We start from the raw sequence: 16,449 nt of genomic DNA on the forward strand, positions 1-16,449 counted from the left end.
CATGCTCCATCCACTCCTCCTCCGTGTCAAGGAGGGTTGGGCCCTTATATCATCAAGGGCTGGAATTAGCTAAGTATAGAAAATCTGACAATGCTGTTTAAAACAATAGAATATAAGACTTCATACCAGAGGCAATGACTTCAGACACGACTCGACAAAATCATAACTTGCAACTCGACTTTGACACCAAATGCCTCGTGACTTGAGCCTCATGACTTGAAACTCTCCCCAAGACAAGAATGTTAAATAATTATGCCATAAAAAGTTTAAAGCGAATCAATTTAATTTACGCGATTACAGTTCCACTTCAGACCAATCGGCCAGCCGCCAATCACTTGCGCGAGCAGAGAAGGAACTTATGGGTCATCTAAAATTAATAAACTACTAACTATTACTAACTTACTATTTAACATTTTAAATGCCATTACATTTGGAAAGAACACATTAGGACTTGTTTAGGTGACTAGAGATTTGCCTGTCTTGACTTGGGACTTGAGTGTAAATACTTGAGACTTACTTGGAACTTGCAAAACAATGACTTGGTCCCACCTCTACTTCATACATTCAAAAATCATGAAATAAAAATCAATAACCAGACTAATGTCAACTTTATCCAACACTACCACTGGGTGTCATTATTGGCCTAAGGTGAATCTGACATCTACAGTTCTGAGCATTAGTTGCAATCCTGCAACATTTATAGTGATGCAAGTAATTTAATAAGGATCATTATAAGATGGCACATTTGTAGTAGTATGGTGTAATTTTCTACTCCATCCTTAGTTTTTATTATGCATGTACTTATTAGTAAGACTAAGCATAATTCCACAAGAACATTTATTTTGTTTACAATAGAAAAGGTCCAAATGTGTGGGCGCAAGGCATTGGAGCAGAGAAGCACATTAAAACGAGTCCATCTACTTGCAGTGAGCCATTTGATCAACAAGGCAAATTGTGCCAGTGAGAGACCAGTGACTGCAGACTTCAGGAGCCAGACTGGGGTACTGATGAGATTTAGAGCAGCCTGGCTCTTAAAAAAAAAAAAAAAAAAATCTCCTTTTCCAGTTCACTAGCCACACACACTGGGTCTTAAAGCCAAATCAGCGAAGAGGGGGGGGGCAAGCCGAAAGGTCCCCGTGTCTGCCACTCCATAGAGCTACATAAATAGAAGGTGAGGGATGCCGTGTGAGCAATTGGTTCCAATTGACAGAGGATTGGTCATGGTCAGCCTTCTGGGTAGAAATCCACGTGAGAATGTAGCGTTGGACCAGCAAGGGGGGCGCAAGAGGCCAGCGGCAGACAATGGAGCACTCAGAGGAGTCTGGCCACGGTGGAATAGTGGAAGGCAATCTCCTCCTTGTTTAACCCTTCATCGGCCAGTTAGTCGCAAAACTCTCATTACACTGTAGCACCGCTATACGGCTCCTCACAGAAGACATCGCTTCAGATCATCTTGAAGGGGCCAACCTGTTGTGGGGGAAACTTCTGGGTCTGAAGGAAACTTCTGTAATGAGAAGTGCCCCATTTAAACAATGCTCACTACTCTGCTAATGGTGAATGATACAAACAATAGTAATTGATTTATGCTGCTAAATCAATTGAGAGTTAAGTGAAAGCGCCTGCCAATATCTCAAAAGGCTGCCCAACCCTTACTGTTATTGTAACGATTTCTCCCCAATTAGCCTCGTCTTGCTAGCTGATTGGAATGGGCTGCTTCATTGTCACAGAGGGCAGGTCAGTGCTCCATCTCGGTCCGGCTGGAGAGGTTGTGTTTGAAGTAGCCACTGGCTGTCAGGCAGGGAGTGGGTGGGGGTCAAAAAGGGGGGGGACCAGGGTCCCCTGCCAGTTCTCAAGAGGGGCCCTTTGTAGCCAGGACACTGGCCAGAGCAGCCTGGCCTTTCACAGCCCGGGGCCCCCCTCTCCCACAACAGCTGATGACAAGGTCCCAGCTGCTAATTATCCGGCTGATGGAGGGCCACTGAAGTGGGACTGTCAGAGCGAGGGGTGGCCCTTCTGTCTAAAGAGATGGGAGGCTATGGGGTACATTTGAGGGCGGATCAGGCCAGGAGATGAAAGAAGTTGAAAATACAGGGGCAGACTTTAACAACCAGAGGTTCTATGGAAAACATTGTACACTTGCATGCAATTTGAATGCATCAACCATACATTTTTCTCTATTAGGAAATGCTGCATAAGTGAAAAACAGTTGTACATATTATCTATACAGCGATAAGGCAAATTATTATTATTATTCTTTTTTACACCTGACATGGATGTTGTAAACATCAACTACAACTATTCTCTTTTGATGTCATTTTGAAGTACTTTGATAATTTCTCTATCAAAGCTCTCTCATTCACAGGCCCCTTGGTAACAACAGAATAGTAACACATGTATTTTACAGTATGTCACATGTATGTAGCATCTTCTCAACATGTCCACCCTACAGCTTCATATGGCCAGAGGACACTGGAGCAGAACCTGTTGAATTCCAGACGAAGTACTCTTTGGATTGAAGTTCCCGGGCTGCAGACGACACAGAAACTGAATTTAGCTCCAGCAGACATTAATGTACGCCTTGGCAACAACAGATATCTGAATTTGAACACAAAACATTAAACACTTACACGTCACAATCCGTGGCTTGGCAGAGGAATAGACCTGCACTGAATGCTGATCCACACAGCAACCGGATAGAGTCAAATCTGGCACTTTAAAATACAACTGCAAAGGAAGAATGATGGTGAGGTTAGATGAAGTGCTTGACGAGAGTTTCAGGGGATGATAATTGATAATAGTTGCTTATTGATGACATGGCCTTTCCAAGGCTTACTAAGCTACTAGCTGTTGCCTGCAAGGAAACTATAAAAGAAGGAAGGGTCATTACATCACTGAGTAGCGTGTGAACACACATTGGTGCCAAGTGTGGAAACCTTCAGTTCGGTCGACATTGAGTTCAATGGGATCAGCTATCTCCTCGTCATTTAAACAGGTAATTACCTCGGATGTCAGAATAATCTGCAATTTGTCCCATTGTTAACTAGCTAACGTTTGATATATTGGTTGATGTTATTTCCTCAGATACAGTAGCTTGTATATTTCGAATTTTAATACAGGCTACAATAGAACTGGCAAAGCATAAAGCGCTGGTATTCTGACGTGATGACCCTTCCTTCTTTTATAGTTTCCTTTGTGCCTGAAGCCTCATGCATGCCTGAAGCCTCACGAGAAGGCCTGTTTTCATGCATTGTCAGACTTCCATAAAACACTCCATAACCAAAAACAGCAGTGTCACATACTGTACCACAATATCGAGCACACATGGTGTAAAAGGTACACGTATCCATACCGAACCGTTTCAGACAGTGTGTACCGTACCGAACGGCTGTGTAGTGTACCAAACGAATACAACGGTATGTTAACCACTAACGACCGCCCACAAGGGCTATTTTTTTTCACAATCGAATATAATTATTATTATTTTATTTTTATTTATTTACAAGTCGATTATTAATTTCAATATAGAATATTTGTTGACAGCCCTACAAGTACAATTAGTTACTGCACACTACATCACCCCTGAGTGGAACATGGAAAGCCAAACTTTCCCCCACTGTACCGAAAACCCGTACCGAACCTTGACTTCAAAACCGAGGTACGTACCGAACCGTGGTTTTTGTGTACCATTACACCCCTAGCACACAGACATTATTTTTTTAAAGAATACTTCACCCAAATATTGTATTTTGTATCAATTACAACCTGTTACCCTGTGATGCCTTGAACTCCTGAAGATTCTCCTCGCATGCCTTCACGGTGAACACAGAATCACAAAAGAATGGTAGCCATATTTGATTAATTGAAGTTACTGGGGGCCAATTTTAACAACAGCAAAACTATATCAACTATACAAACTCTCAAACACATCGTGCTGTATATTCCAACTGTCATTTTTCCAGTCATATATACTCAGCATCGATGAAACTCATCCGGCAGTCACATCTCGTTACGGGACTCCCGACAGACACTATGTACATAATGGATCGCTTTCTAAACTTAATAATCGATATGATTTCGCCATTTATTGCGACATACAAACCAGAAATGGACCTAGGCGATCGGCGTCGTATAATTGGGATCTTTCACCGCCAGTCTCATTGGCCCACGGTAAGAGGAATATAACGTTATTTTCAACCCGATTGTGCGTTTCCTCGTTTGCAAACCATCTGATCAATATATCCACCCAACCTACATAAAGCATTTGCTGATGATCGGGGAATTATAAACGACCCCCCCCTTCCTCCGCGCATGATGAGGCATAATGTATACCGAATTACCGATCATATACATTTGAGTTTTTTGGTGTAGCGTGTATGGGGGGGGGGACGGCAATCGATAATCTATATAATGTGTTTGGGCCTATAACTAGCGTTTTTGGAATTACAGCAGAAAAGATTAAAAACATACTTATATTCTAAAAGGTATTAACACAACAATGTATGAATGAAAAAGTACAATGTTCCCACATCCTGAACGATAGATAATCGATGTTGAATGGGCCATAGTAATGTCAATATAGCAATAAAATGTAAAAAGTTATAGCCCTGCAAAGAAGGTAAATATCTCCATAGGCTTACAGCACTGGCAGAGAGGGGCATGAGATGGGCATAACCCCCGGCGGGCAATGTGTTAAGCAAGATGCTCCATCGTCAGAAGCTATATTTCCAACTATATTTAGACTGTATCTGGTGGCTTGTTTATTAGTCATTATCCACATTGTGCCATGGCTGTGAATTAACAAAGCAAGCAACACAAACAGTCACTCCCAAAACTCCACCTCCTTTTTGGCACAATCATTCTGGGGGTTGTACAGGTTAGCCAATAGCTTTGAGTTATGAGCACAGACAAAAATCTCGACGCAAACCCTGCTGACTCATATCCTGATTTGTGACTGTGGACAGCAGGCTATTGATTTGGCACCTCAGCAGATCACTCACTTTGATGTAAGCTGTAAGTTGTGTGCAGAGGGAGTCTGTCGGTCCAGCCAGCGGCCCCGTGAAGCTGATGCTGCCCTCCATTGTGACCTCACGAGATCTGGGAAACTTTTGGCCTTGACGGTGGACAGAAAATATGGTTGCTTCTTAAAAATAATTGAATGATAATAAATGTATTCTTATTTAAAAATATATATTTTACAGTACAAAGTGATGGTGTGTGTGTGTGTGTGTGTGTGTGTGTGTGTGTGTGTGTGTGTGTGTGTGTGTGTGTGTGTGTGTGTGTGTGTGTGAGAGTGAGAGAGAGACTACATCGCTTAGCCACTGGGATTTCCCCGGTTGTTGTGAAGGATCAGATTAAACCGAATATATATATTTATTTATATATATATATTTAATTGTATTTGTATATCGTTTGATATCCCCTGTATATTCCTTGTACAATATGCATTGAATATCCCTTTAGTCTACTAAACAGCCCATAATAGTTTCATTCTACCATTGGACGAGAACCTGGCGCCAGGTTGCCATACCCCTAGGTCCAAGTTCAATCGTGCCGCCTAACATGTCGTGGCAAGCCCCGGTTCCGCGCAGGAATATGTCGGGCGAAATACGAATGGTACTATTTGTTCATAGCGCATATATATATGGCGCAAGTAAAGTAGAACTTTCTTTTAGTCCAGTTCTTTACCCTCCAACAGAGTGACAGACGCAAAGCCTCCCCACGACGCACGTGTGGTGTAGTAAGGCCTACTTGGCCCAGAATAGGCATTGAGATATCGTGTAGATTAATAGTTGAATAGTCATAGTTTGGCACTATACCGTCGAGTTGGACGTATTCTATTAAGCTAATAATAGTCTATTTATGTATGGTGCATCGTTCGGTTAGAGTTCTAAAGTTATCAGTACCCCCATCGTTCCTGACGTTATCTGGACGCTTAACCAGGCTGAGCAGACCCCCAGTGGTGCTTGCATCCGAGGAGCTCCGGGCCAGGGCGACCGGACCTGTATATTGGATTACTCTACCCGGACGACGGCGAGCCTTCCACGGCTTGGATTATGCTTTGGGTGCTTTGATTATTCCATGGATAAAGGCCAACACTGCGGAGTGTTGGAACTACCCCCCGGAGAGGACTCCAGGTGAGACGGCGCTCTACACCAGTGAGGTCGCCTCACGTCTCTCCGTTGTGGACCGGCAGCCACCGTCCACAGAGGGTCCAGCTGTATTCGTCTGCGGACCGAGGTTCTGTGGGCACCGTGTCCAAGACTTTGGATTCTCCCAAGACACCGTCGGCCAGATGGGATACCGCCAGCGGCTTCTCTAACCCCCCCCCTCCTACTGTCTTACAACCAGCGGGACACCCCCCCCCCCCCCCCTTAGTGTATCCAGCTATAATCATTTAAGTACCATCGCTATCGTTTCCTAAATATTCCAGGTTGTATACTTACTCCCTGCGTAACCAGAGATTGGACATTCAATGTTGATTTACCTACGAATACTCATTTGCCATAAAAGTGCATATTTCATATTTCAAATCATAAATGTAATTAAGTGAACGTTGTATATACCTTTTGCTATATTAAACCTTCGATTTGGTACATTTGTGTGGATTCGTTTCATCAGGTGGGAAAGTGTTCATCATACTTATATCATGTACTGGATGGCCAGAAGTTAAAGTACAAGAGGTAGTGGTATTAAATATCATATCTAACAATACAGTCAGGGAATTGTACCCCTCAGTTACAATTGGTCCTTCGAGCCGGAGGGTAACTAGTGTAATATTAATATAGTGTTATTAATATCGAAATGGCCTATGATGAACACTCCACGAAACGATCCTCCTAACCTAGAACGCCCGCGGCGCAGACGACAGACACCTCAGTACTTAGAGGCTTACACTGTCAGTCAACTACCTAGCCTTCGACAAACGGTAAACGCGGTAAAAGTAGAAAGTAAAATTATGTCTGACCTTAACGACCCGGTTTCCCCGACCACAGAGGCCCTAGTAGGTCCTAATGTAACTGACCAAGCTCACGGTGGGGACCAGGAAGGAGCTGACATGCCTTTACCCCCCGCCACTACCCAAGAAGTAGTCCCCGAGCAGCCCCGGGAGGAAGACGACCCTACAGAGAGAGAACTCTGCACGGAAGAAGAGGAGGAGAGCGCCGAAGAAATAGAGCTCCAGGACTCCCCAACGAGTAACCCCAGGAGCGGCTCACGCAGGAGCGGCTCACCTCCACAACCGCCTTCCCCCGGCGAAGCGGAGAGGGTGCTACAACAGGCGTTCCTCGTCAGCCTGACAGCCTCTACCGAACGCGATCGACTTCAAGCGCAACAACGGAGCGAAGAAGAGCGCATACGCCTGGAGATGAGACGCCTTCAGACGGAAGAGAATATGGCAAGAGACCGGGCAGACACCCAGCGTGCCGCTGCCGGTGCCCAAAGAGACGCAGAGCGCGAACTCGCTCTCATCCAGCGCGAAGCCGAGCGCGACAGACTACAAGCCGAGCGCGACAAGCTACAAGCGCAGCTAATGGAGCAGCTGATCCGCAAGGCAACACCCTCTCCCTCCGCCAGGGGTTCAAGGAACTCGTCGAGACAACAGTCAAGGGCAGCGTCTCCTCAACGAGCAAGCGACCCTGAACTTGACCAACAGACCGAGTCTAGACCCCCCGCAGACCCCCTTCCCAGACCGGTCCAAGCGAGACCCAGCTACAAGGAAGGAGCGGCATACACTGCGGAGAAGCTAAATAAACGATTACAGGATCTGGAAGATCTGATAGAGGAAGAAGAGGGAGAGGAGGAGAACCAAGCCCGACGACAGCACAGTACTCCACCGGACCAGGAGGTCCCATACAGTCCAGGCTATACCCCCGCGGCGCTGCGCTACAGACCCCCGACTCTATTCACGGGTGAGCACGACGCACGACCAGCCCCGAGGAACAGCACCTGGACCAGCGGGCCATGGTACCCTGCCAGTACCAGCCCACAGCGAGGCGCAAGAGGGGACTCGCCCAGGAGGTCTCTCCCCCAACGCTCGCCGATGTATCAGCCATCCACGGCGTCATACAATGCCACGCCGTCATTCCCAGACTTCGCCTATGAGAGTAGAACACAGTACACGGAGCTCCGGATGTGCTTAGAGACAATGATGGTGGATGTCGCTGATGAACGCCACAAGTATGCAATACTACTGAAGCACCTGAAAGTACCGCGAGCGCACAATATAGCGCTAGCCTATGCCACCTCTTCGACACCATACACAGCGGCCCTAGCGGCGCTGGACCAGAGATATGGACGTATATGGGATTACGTAATCCAAGAGATAAGGCATATTGATTGCCTACCCCCAGCCACAGACAATCGCTCACTAGACGACCTGTCAATCAAAGTGCAGTCCCTGGTGGGGATGCTGGGAGCGCAACGGGAGAAGGGCATGCATGAGCTATACGCCAACTCTAACGTCGAGAGGATTTTGGAGAAGCTGCCACCCGCAAGACAGGAGCGCTTTAGGAGGCAGAGAGATTACCGGGACCCCAACGGCCCCGAGCCATCCCTCCTTGATCTAGCCGACTTCCTGGCGAGAGAGGTCAGCAGCTTACGACTAGATACATTCGGGCGGAGCACGCCAAGCTCCAGAGAGGGACCCAGGAGAATAAATGATGGAAGAAGATCGGTGACTGTCATGCACCAATCAGAGTCAGTACCGAGCAGTAAGAGTCACAGCACCCCCTCGAGAAAAGAGAAGTGGAAGATAGCGTGTCCCTACTGTGAGAAAAAACACTGGCTGTCACAATGTGACCTATTCACAAAGATGAATGCAGAAGAAGTGAGTCAATGGATAAAGTCCAACCGGCGCTGTTATCGATGTGCGCGGCCCCACATGGCAGCCGAATGCCGCCTAAAGAAAAGGTGCAGCCGGTGCGATGGAGCCCATCTAGATATACTACACGATAGTAACGGAAGACGGCCTACACCTGCACCACGGAGCGGCACCAAGGCAAGTGTCATGTACATTGACCCCGCCAGCAGCAGCGGAGCCCAAGTGCTCTTAAAGGTAGTCCGTGTGACATTGAGCTACCAAGATAAAGTCATGGACACCTACGCCGTCCTTGACGACGGGTCAGAGAAGACCCTTCTGCTCGCGTCCGCTGCAGCCCAGCTGGGACTGCGGGGGAGCAAGAACGAAATGACGATTCGGACAATAAGAAGAGATTTAAAGACGATAAAGGGCGAGAATGTCTCCTTCACCATCGCAGCCAACGGGCAGCCAGAGCGACGGTACAAGATTACAAATGCTTTCACCAGCCAAGAAATAGGACTATCGCAGTACACCTACCCTGTCACCAAGTTGATGGATAAATATGTGCACCTGCGCCAATTACCTATCCCGCTCATAGACGGCGCTACACCGACCCTGCTGATAGGCTCCGACCACGCAGAACTCATAGTCCCGATCGACCGGGTCCATACAGGCCCCCGAGGCTGTCCTGCAGCAGTCAAGACCCGCCTAGGGTGGACCCTACAAGGCCCCCTCGCTAAATCTCTCAACCGAACAGCAGCCACTAGCTGCTTCCACTCCAGAACGACAGAAGAAGACACCACTCTCCTGCAGCATGTTGAGAGGCTATGGACCCTAGAGACAATGCCCCTTAAGAACGAAAAGAAAGATATTCGTTCTAAAGAAGACATTTACGCCATCAACCTACTCGAGCAGGGGACAAAGAGAGTCACAGTCGGCGGAGTGATGAGATACGCAACTCCACTCCTGAGGCGAGAGGGAATGCCCACCTTTCACGCAAAGAAAGACGCCACGGAGCGCTATCTATTGAACACGGAGCGGCGCCTAGCCAAAGACCCCGCTCAAGAGAGTGTGTACCGCGCTGAGATTGAGAAGCTAATCACAGCGGGACACGTAACAAAGATTGACATTAAAGAGGCCGATCAGACGACCGAATCATGGTACGTGCCGCATCACAAGGTCCATCACAATGGCAAGGATCGCATTGTGTTTAACTGCAGCTACCAGATCGGATCCCAAAATCTGAATAAAGAGCTCTTGCCCGGTCCCACACTCGGCCCCCTCCCTACTAGGCGTGTTACTGCGCTTCCGCCAGGACAAGGTGGCTATCAGCGGGGATATCAAAGGGATGTTCTTGCAGGTGAGACTAGTAGAGGAGGACAAGCCTCTGCTGCGGTTCCTATGGAGAGAGAGGATCGGAGATGAGAACCCAGCCATCTACCAGTGGGAAGTACTCCCCTTCGGAACCACATGCAGCCCGTGCTGTGCTACATTTGCACTACAGAAACACGTCACAGAGGACCCAGCAGCAGATGAAGAGGTCCAACACAGTGTGAAGAACAGTTTCTACGTGGACAACTGTTTACAAAGCGTTTCGACTCAAGAAGAAGCCGAGGCTCTCCTAATCAAGTTACGCGCCTCCCTGATCAAAGGCGGCTTTGATCTCAGGCAGTGGGCCAGCAGTGACCCGCACGTATTGCGCAGCCTCTCCTCCGCGGACAAGGCTGCCAGCAGCGAGACCTGGATGGCGACAATCCCAGGAGAAGCCCAAGAAATGACACTAGGACTAGTCTGGCGCTTCAAAACAGACTCGCTCCACTATAGACACAAACCCTTGGCTCCAGAGCAGGGAAGGTCGACGGCGATACCGACCACCAGACGGAGTGTGTACAGAACACTCGCCAGACAATATGACCCGTTGGGATGTATTCTACCTTACACCACCAGGGCAAAGATGATTGTACGAGCACTATGGGACAAGGACCAGGGCTGGGACGACCCAATACCCGCACACCTTGCCTCAACATGGAGAGAGTGGGAGACGGAACTCCGCTCACTCCCAGGCGTCAATATACGCCGCAGCTACTTCCCATCCACAGTGAGGCCAGAGACATGCGAGATTGATCTACACGTCTTCAGCGACGCCTCCGAAGTAGCCTACGGATCGGTGGCCTACTTGCGTGCCCAAGAGAAGGGAGGAAAGATACACACTGCTTTCATCCTGGCCCGCTCAAGAATAGCCCCACGTAAGCAACAATCTATCCCACGTCTAGAGCTCTGCGCAGCCCTCGCAGGAGCGCATCTAGCCACGTTAATCCAACGTGAACTCACCATTCCGGTGCACAGAACAATCTTGTGGTCAGACTCCACGACAGTACTCACATGGATCAAGTCTGATTCATGCAGATACAAAGTCTTCGTGGGAGTCAGAGTCACCGAGATTCAAGAGTTAACCGAAGAAGCAAGCTGGCGGTATGTGGACACCAAACACAACCCAGCTGACGTCATCACCCGGGGAATGTCTCTGGATGACCTAACCCGTCGCAACATCTACAGTGACGGACCAGAATTCCTCAAGCTCCCGGAAGGAGATTGGCCTACGCCCACCCCGCGGGAAGCAAGTAACGAGGAGGCTGAGAACAAGAAACCTATGTTCTGTGGACTGAGCACTGTCGCCTCCACAGACCCCAACATAGATGACTGCATTACCCTAGAGAGTGCGCAGCAAAGAACATTCCTGCGGCACCACCCAGAGATTCAGTCCACCACTGACATGTCAGCAGCTGACTACGAAGAAGCAGAACTTCTTCTACTACAACGAGCCCAGAGAGACTCGTTCCCCGATGAGCTAGACTGTCTACAGGGAGGAAACCCCGTCCCATCAGACAGCAGACTGATTCACCTGGCACCAGAGAGTGACGCCCATAATCTCATCAGAGTGGGTGGTCGCCTGCGGAGAGCCCCCGATCTACCAGATGACATTAAGTACCCGATCGTCTTGAACAGCCGACACAAGGTCACAGAGCTGATCATAAAGAAATACGTCTCCAGTGATGTAGCAGATGTCGACCCAGTCACCCCCAACACACTCCTAATGGGGCGGCTGGACCCCGCGCTACCCCAGACAATGTACAGGCCTGAAGAAGCGAACGGCCGAAGAATGTGGAGGTACAGCCAAGTACTAGCTGACAAGTTTTGGAGCAGCTTCCTACTTCACTACCTACCGTCTCTACAGACCCGCCAGAAGTGGGTAAAAGAGAGAGACAATTTGACAGAAGGAACAGTCGTCATGATTATTGACCAGTCACTACCCAGAGCTATGTGGCCGGCTGGCCGCGTAAGCAAAGTGATCACCGGTGCCGATGGCAAGGTCCGAGCAGCTGAAGTACTCGTCCAGGGGCGCACTTACACACGTCCCGTGGCGAGGCTCATAGAACTGCCCCGACTCCCAGATACTATCGATGATGACCATGACCCCATGACTTTGTGAGTTGACTGACCCTTACAGCGGACCTTGAGTGGTAGACAGTGCGGTTAATCTGTCTCTGCTTAGCTAATTAGGTGGGACTAATTAGGGGGCGGCTGTTGTGAAGGATCAGATTAAACCGAATATATATATTTATTTATATATATATATTTAATTGTATTTGTATATCGTTTGATATCCCCTGTATATTCCTTGTACAATATGCATTGAATATCCCTTTAGTCTACTAAACAGCCCATAATAGTTTCATTCTACCATTGGACGAGAACCTGGCGCCAGGTTGCCATACCCCTAGGTCCAAGTTCAATCGTGCCGCCTAACATGTCGTGGCAAGCCCCGGTTCCGCGCAGGAATATGTCGGGCGAAATACGAATGGTACTATTTGTTCATAGCGCATATATATATGGCGCAAGTAAAGTAGAACTTTCTTTTAGTCCAGTTCTTTACCCTCCAACAGAGTGACAGACGCAAAGCCTCCCCACGACGCACGTGTGGTGTAGTAAGGCCTACTTGGCCCAGAATAGGCATTGAGATATCGTGTAGATTAATAGTTGAATAGTCATAGTTTGGCACTATACCGTCGAGTTGGACGTATTCTATTAAGCTAATAATAGTCTATTTATGTATGGTGCATCGTTCGGTTAGAGTTCTAAAGTTATCAGTACCCCCATCGTTCCTGACGTTATCTGGACGCTTAACCAGGCTGAGCAGACCCCCAGTGGTGCTTGCATCCGAGGAGCTCCGGGCCAGGGCGACCGGACCTGTATATTGGATTACACTACCCGGACGACGGCGAGCCTTCCACGGCTTGGATTATGCTTTGGGTGCTTTGATTATTCCATGGATAAAGGTCAACACTGCGGAGTGTTGGAACTACCCCCCGGAGAGGACTCCAGGTGAGACGGCGCTCTACACCAGTGAGGTCGCCTCACGTCTCTCCGTTGTGGACCGGCAGCCACCGTCCACAGAGGGTCCAGCTGTATTCGTCTGCGGACCGAGGTTCTGTGGGCACCGTGTCCAAGACTTTGGATTCTCCCAAGACACCGTCGGCCAGATGGGATACCGCCAGCGGCTTCTCTAACCCCCCCCTCCTACTGTCTTACAACCAGCGGGACACCCCCCCCCCCCCCCCCCCCTTAGTGTATCCAGCTATAATCATTTAAGTACCATCGCTATCGTTTCCTAAATATTCCAGGTTGTATACTTACTCCCTGCGTAACCAGAGATTGGACATTCAATGTTGATTTACCTACGAATACTCATTTGCCATAAAAGTGCATATTTCATATTTCAAATCATAAATGTAATTAAGTGAACGTTGTATATACCTTTTGCTATATTAAACCTTCGATTTGGTACATTTGTGTGGATTCGTTTCATCAGGTGGGAAAGTGTTCATCATACTTATATCATGTACTGGATGGCCAGAAGTTAAAGTACAAGAGGTAGTGGTATTAAATATCATATCTAACAATACAGTCAGGGAATTGTACCCCTCAGTTACACCGGTCATTAGTGTCTAATTGACATGCAATGTATAATCTAATCTCTCTATGTCAAGTTCCACATGAGGTAATGGAGGGCGAAGCCTACCGAGGACCCAGACCAGCAGGTTCTTCTCCTTGGAGACCTCTAGTTGCCCAGAGCTCACCTTTAGGTCCACGCCACCCATCTGATCCCTGTAAAGACACACACACAGAGCCCAAAGGTATACGACACATTAGGGCTGCACGATTCATCGAAAAATAAATCGCGATCTCAATTCATAGACCTATGCGATTTCATTTCAAATATATATATATATATGTTTTTTGTTTTTACTTTTTACTTTTTACTTTACTTTTACTTTCTACTTTACTGTTATGACAAGCTTTGGAATTTTGCAACGAGAGCTATACATTCTTTTGTAAGTCAAGTAAATGTCACATCGCACATGAACAGACATATCAAAGACAGACCATATACCATAACCTGTGTCCAAAGAGGACATCTCATGAAATGAATAAACACATGAATATAATAACAATAATAAAGACTATGACGAGAAAGTGTAATTCTTCCCCTAGCATGAACAGAACCTACAGTGTTGGTTTACCTATTAAAGAAGGGTAGATGTGCCTCACAATACTCAAAGCTATTCGTCACACTTTCATGAAGTTTCAGAGTCACTCCCACACGCAGATGGTTCTCTTCCTCCTTCAGCTGATAGGAACCCAAAATCGGTGGTACGGGGACCTACAGACAGACGGGACATTTTAAATCACAGCCAATCAAGAATGTTTCAAGAATCAAGAAAATTACGCAGTGAAGAGTCTTATTTCTGGCGGTCCACCACAATAGAAGAATACCTAAATAGATTTTAAACATTTCTGATTTGATGTATTCCCATCCGCATCCCTCGGCTGCTCCAGCCTGCCACCACCATAGGTAATATTATATTGTATATTCCTCTTTTACTTAGTTTTTTACTGTATGAAGCACACTCCCAGGGGCTCATACAGAACCAAGCATTTCACCGTAAAGTACATGTATTTTATTGTGACAAATAATAAACAAACATGAAAACTTAATCTAAGGACCTGTGGGGAAACCACTGTTTAATACCTGGGATGTATAGCTGCATAGTCTGAAGGGATCCAGAGGAGGGGAGAAGGGGAACTTGTAGGGGCCGGAGAAGGCCGAGCCGTCGCAGTCGTCCACACTGTTGGACGTCAGAATACTGGGGTCCAGTGAGGTCACACAGGGGTGAACCAGGATGTCCTGCAGCGGTGAGCCATTCGGGGGCAGCGTGAGGGTGACTGTCACGTTAGGGAGCACCCCCTCCACCTCACACTGGTGGCAGGGGGAGGACGAATGAGGGAAGAGATAAGAGAGCATGATCAGGCCACTCACAACATCTATTATTATTACAGTTTGAATGTATGTATCGCCTGCTTGCTGCGAGTCCTGTATGTCCTTCTACTACATCCTTGTATGTCCTCGAAATATAATTGGTGTGCCACTGCACCATGTGCCGAGGCAAATTGCAATGTTGGCAAGTGCCACAGTTACTATATGTCTTTGGCTTTACACATGGTGTACTTACTTTGCAAGTCACAGTGCCATAGACATCCCAGAGGTCCTGCCTACTGCGGTTCCCATATTGCATGGAGCGTACTATCTCTGTCAGGGCTACGTTCACTGTGGCTCGCCCCCGGTGCAGTCCCGTCTTCCAGGCCGGCTGTTTCTGGGTCCCTGCAGGAGTGGGCACTGCTAACGCAGCAGGGGTGCACAGTTGGGGGCTGTCCAGGGGAGTGCCAAGGGGACACATCTGCAGGAGGATGGAGGGCATTATGACCAAGCGAGAGGCCAGGCCCTCACTATCAGGCTTACCCCCAGAGCCACAGAGGAAGGCATGTAAGCCTGCCAGCAGTGTGAGGCCCTGGGACACAGAGAAAAGACTGGCCAGAGGTGGCCGTGGCTCAGCAGGGGCCTCCACCAGAGGCAGGCAAGCCAGGATCAGTGGCCCCTGGGAGACAGCTAACACTGGCCAGAGGATTCCTCCTCCAGGGCCCTCCACATGCAGCTCCAGGGCTGGGGAGCGCTGATGGTGGAGGCAGTCGTCCCGCAGGGCCACATAGGGTTTGTCCGAGTCCGCCAGTCCCAGCTCAGTGAGTAAGAGCTGTAACACAGTGATATCATCTGGCACCGTCACGTGTAAGGAACCTGCCAGGCTCTTTGCACGGTGCTCAACTGTAGGGAACCTCCTAGAGAAAAAGTCGTAAGAAAAAAACAAAAAGAACAGAGGCAGTGTCAGAATGAACATTGGTACAATAATAAATGGGTAAATACAGAGAATTCGAATGAAAGGGGGAGTGTATAGTCATTATACCACAGAAATACAAGACATTAGAGTTACAAACCTTGAAAAACGCACGGATACATTTTCTCCCTTCTCGTGAGAAATAATCCATAATGCACGCACACTCATTTGGTCGACAGCACTGGCGATGTGCTCAAATGACTGCTAATTCCCGGACATAGACAGTATGAGTAAAGTCATGTTGTGTAGTTGTTGCAATATTTGTTGCACAAACGTAGCTACTTCCTATTATTGTTCCATCATGTGACAGCCACAACAACCAATCACGCGCCTTGTACGCCCCACCCTGTTCTCCCGACCAGA

The 16,449-nt window shown here is 47.9% G+C and overlaps 1 protein-coding gene across 1 annotated transcript; it reads right to left on the reverse strand.

Moving 5' to 3' along the window:
* Positions 1–261: 261 nt before the first annotated feature.
* On the reverse strand, positions 262–16,383 carry ap5m1 (adaptor related protein complex 5 subunit mu 1). Its single transcript, XM_084311606.1, has 8 exons — positions 16,187–16,383; positions 15,370–16,030; positions 14,889–15,116; positions 14,380–14,519; positions 13,878–13,963; positions 4,998–5,110; positions 2,628–2,724; positions 262–2,526 (listed from the first exon to the last, which is right to left on the reverse strand). The coding sequence occupies exons 1-8, from the start codon at positions 16,252–16,254 to the stop codon at positions 2,444–2,446; spliced, it is 1,476 nt and encodes a 491-aa protein (XP_084167732.1). The 5' UTR covers positions 16,255–16,383; the 3' UTR covers positions 262–2,443.
* Positions 16,384–16,449: the final 66 nt, after the last annotated feature.

Source organism: Notolepis coatsorum (assembly GCF_963971535.1).
Source record: "Notolepis coatsorum genome assembly, chromosome: 3".
Taxonomy (NCBI): Eukaryota; Metazoa; Chordata; class Actinopteri; order Aulopiformes; family Paralepididae; genus Notolepis; species Notolepis coatsorum.

What these genes read in the sequence shown, in the direction of transcription:
- ap5m1 (XM_084311606.1), bottom strand. Translation starts at nt 16,254, where the DNA reads ATGAGTGTGCGTGCATTATGGATTATTTCTCACGAGAAGGGAGAAAAT. An exon ending in TATGCAGCTATACATCCCAG is followed by an intron (nt 14,520 to 14,888) that starts GTATTAAACAGT and finishes GTCTGTCTGTAG; the next exon opens with GTCCCCGTACCACCGATTTT. An exon ending in CCTGCTGGTCTGGGTCCTCG is followed by an intron (nt 5,111 to 13,877) that starts GTAGGCTTCGCC and finishes TCCACCGTCAAG; the next exon opens with GCCAAAAGTTTCCCAGATCT.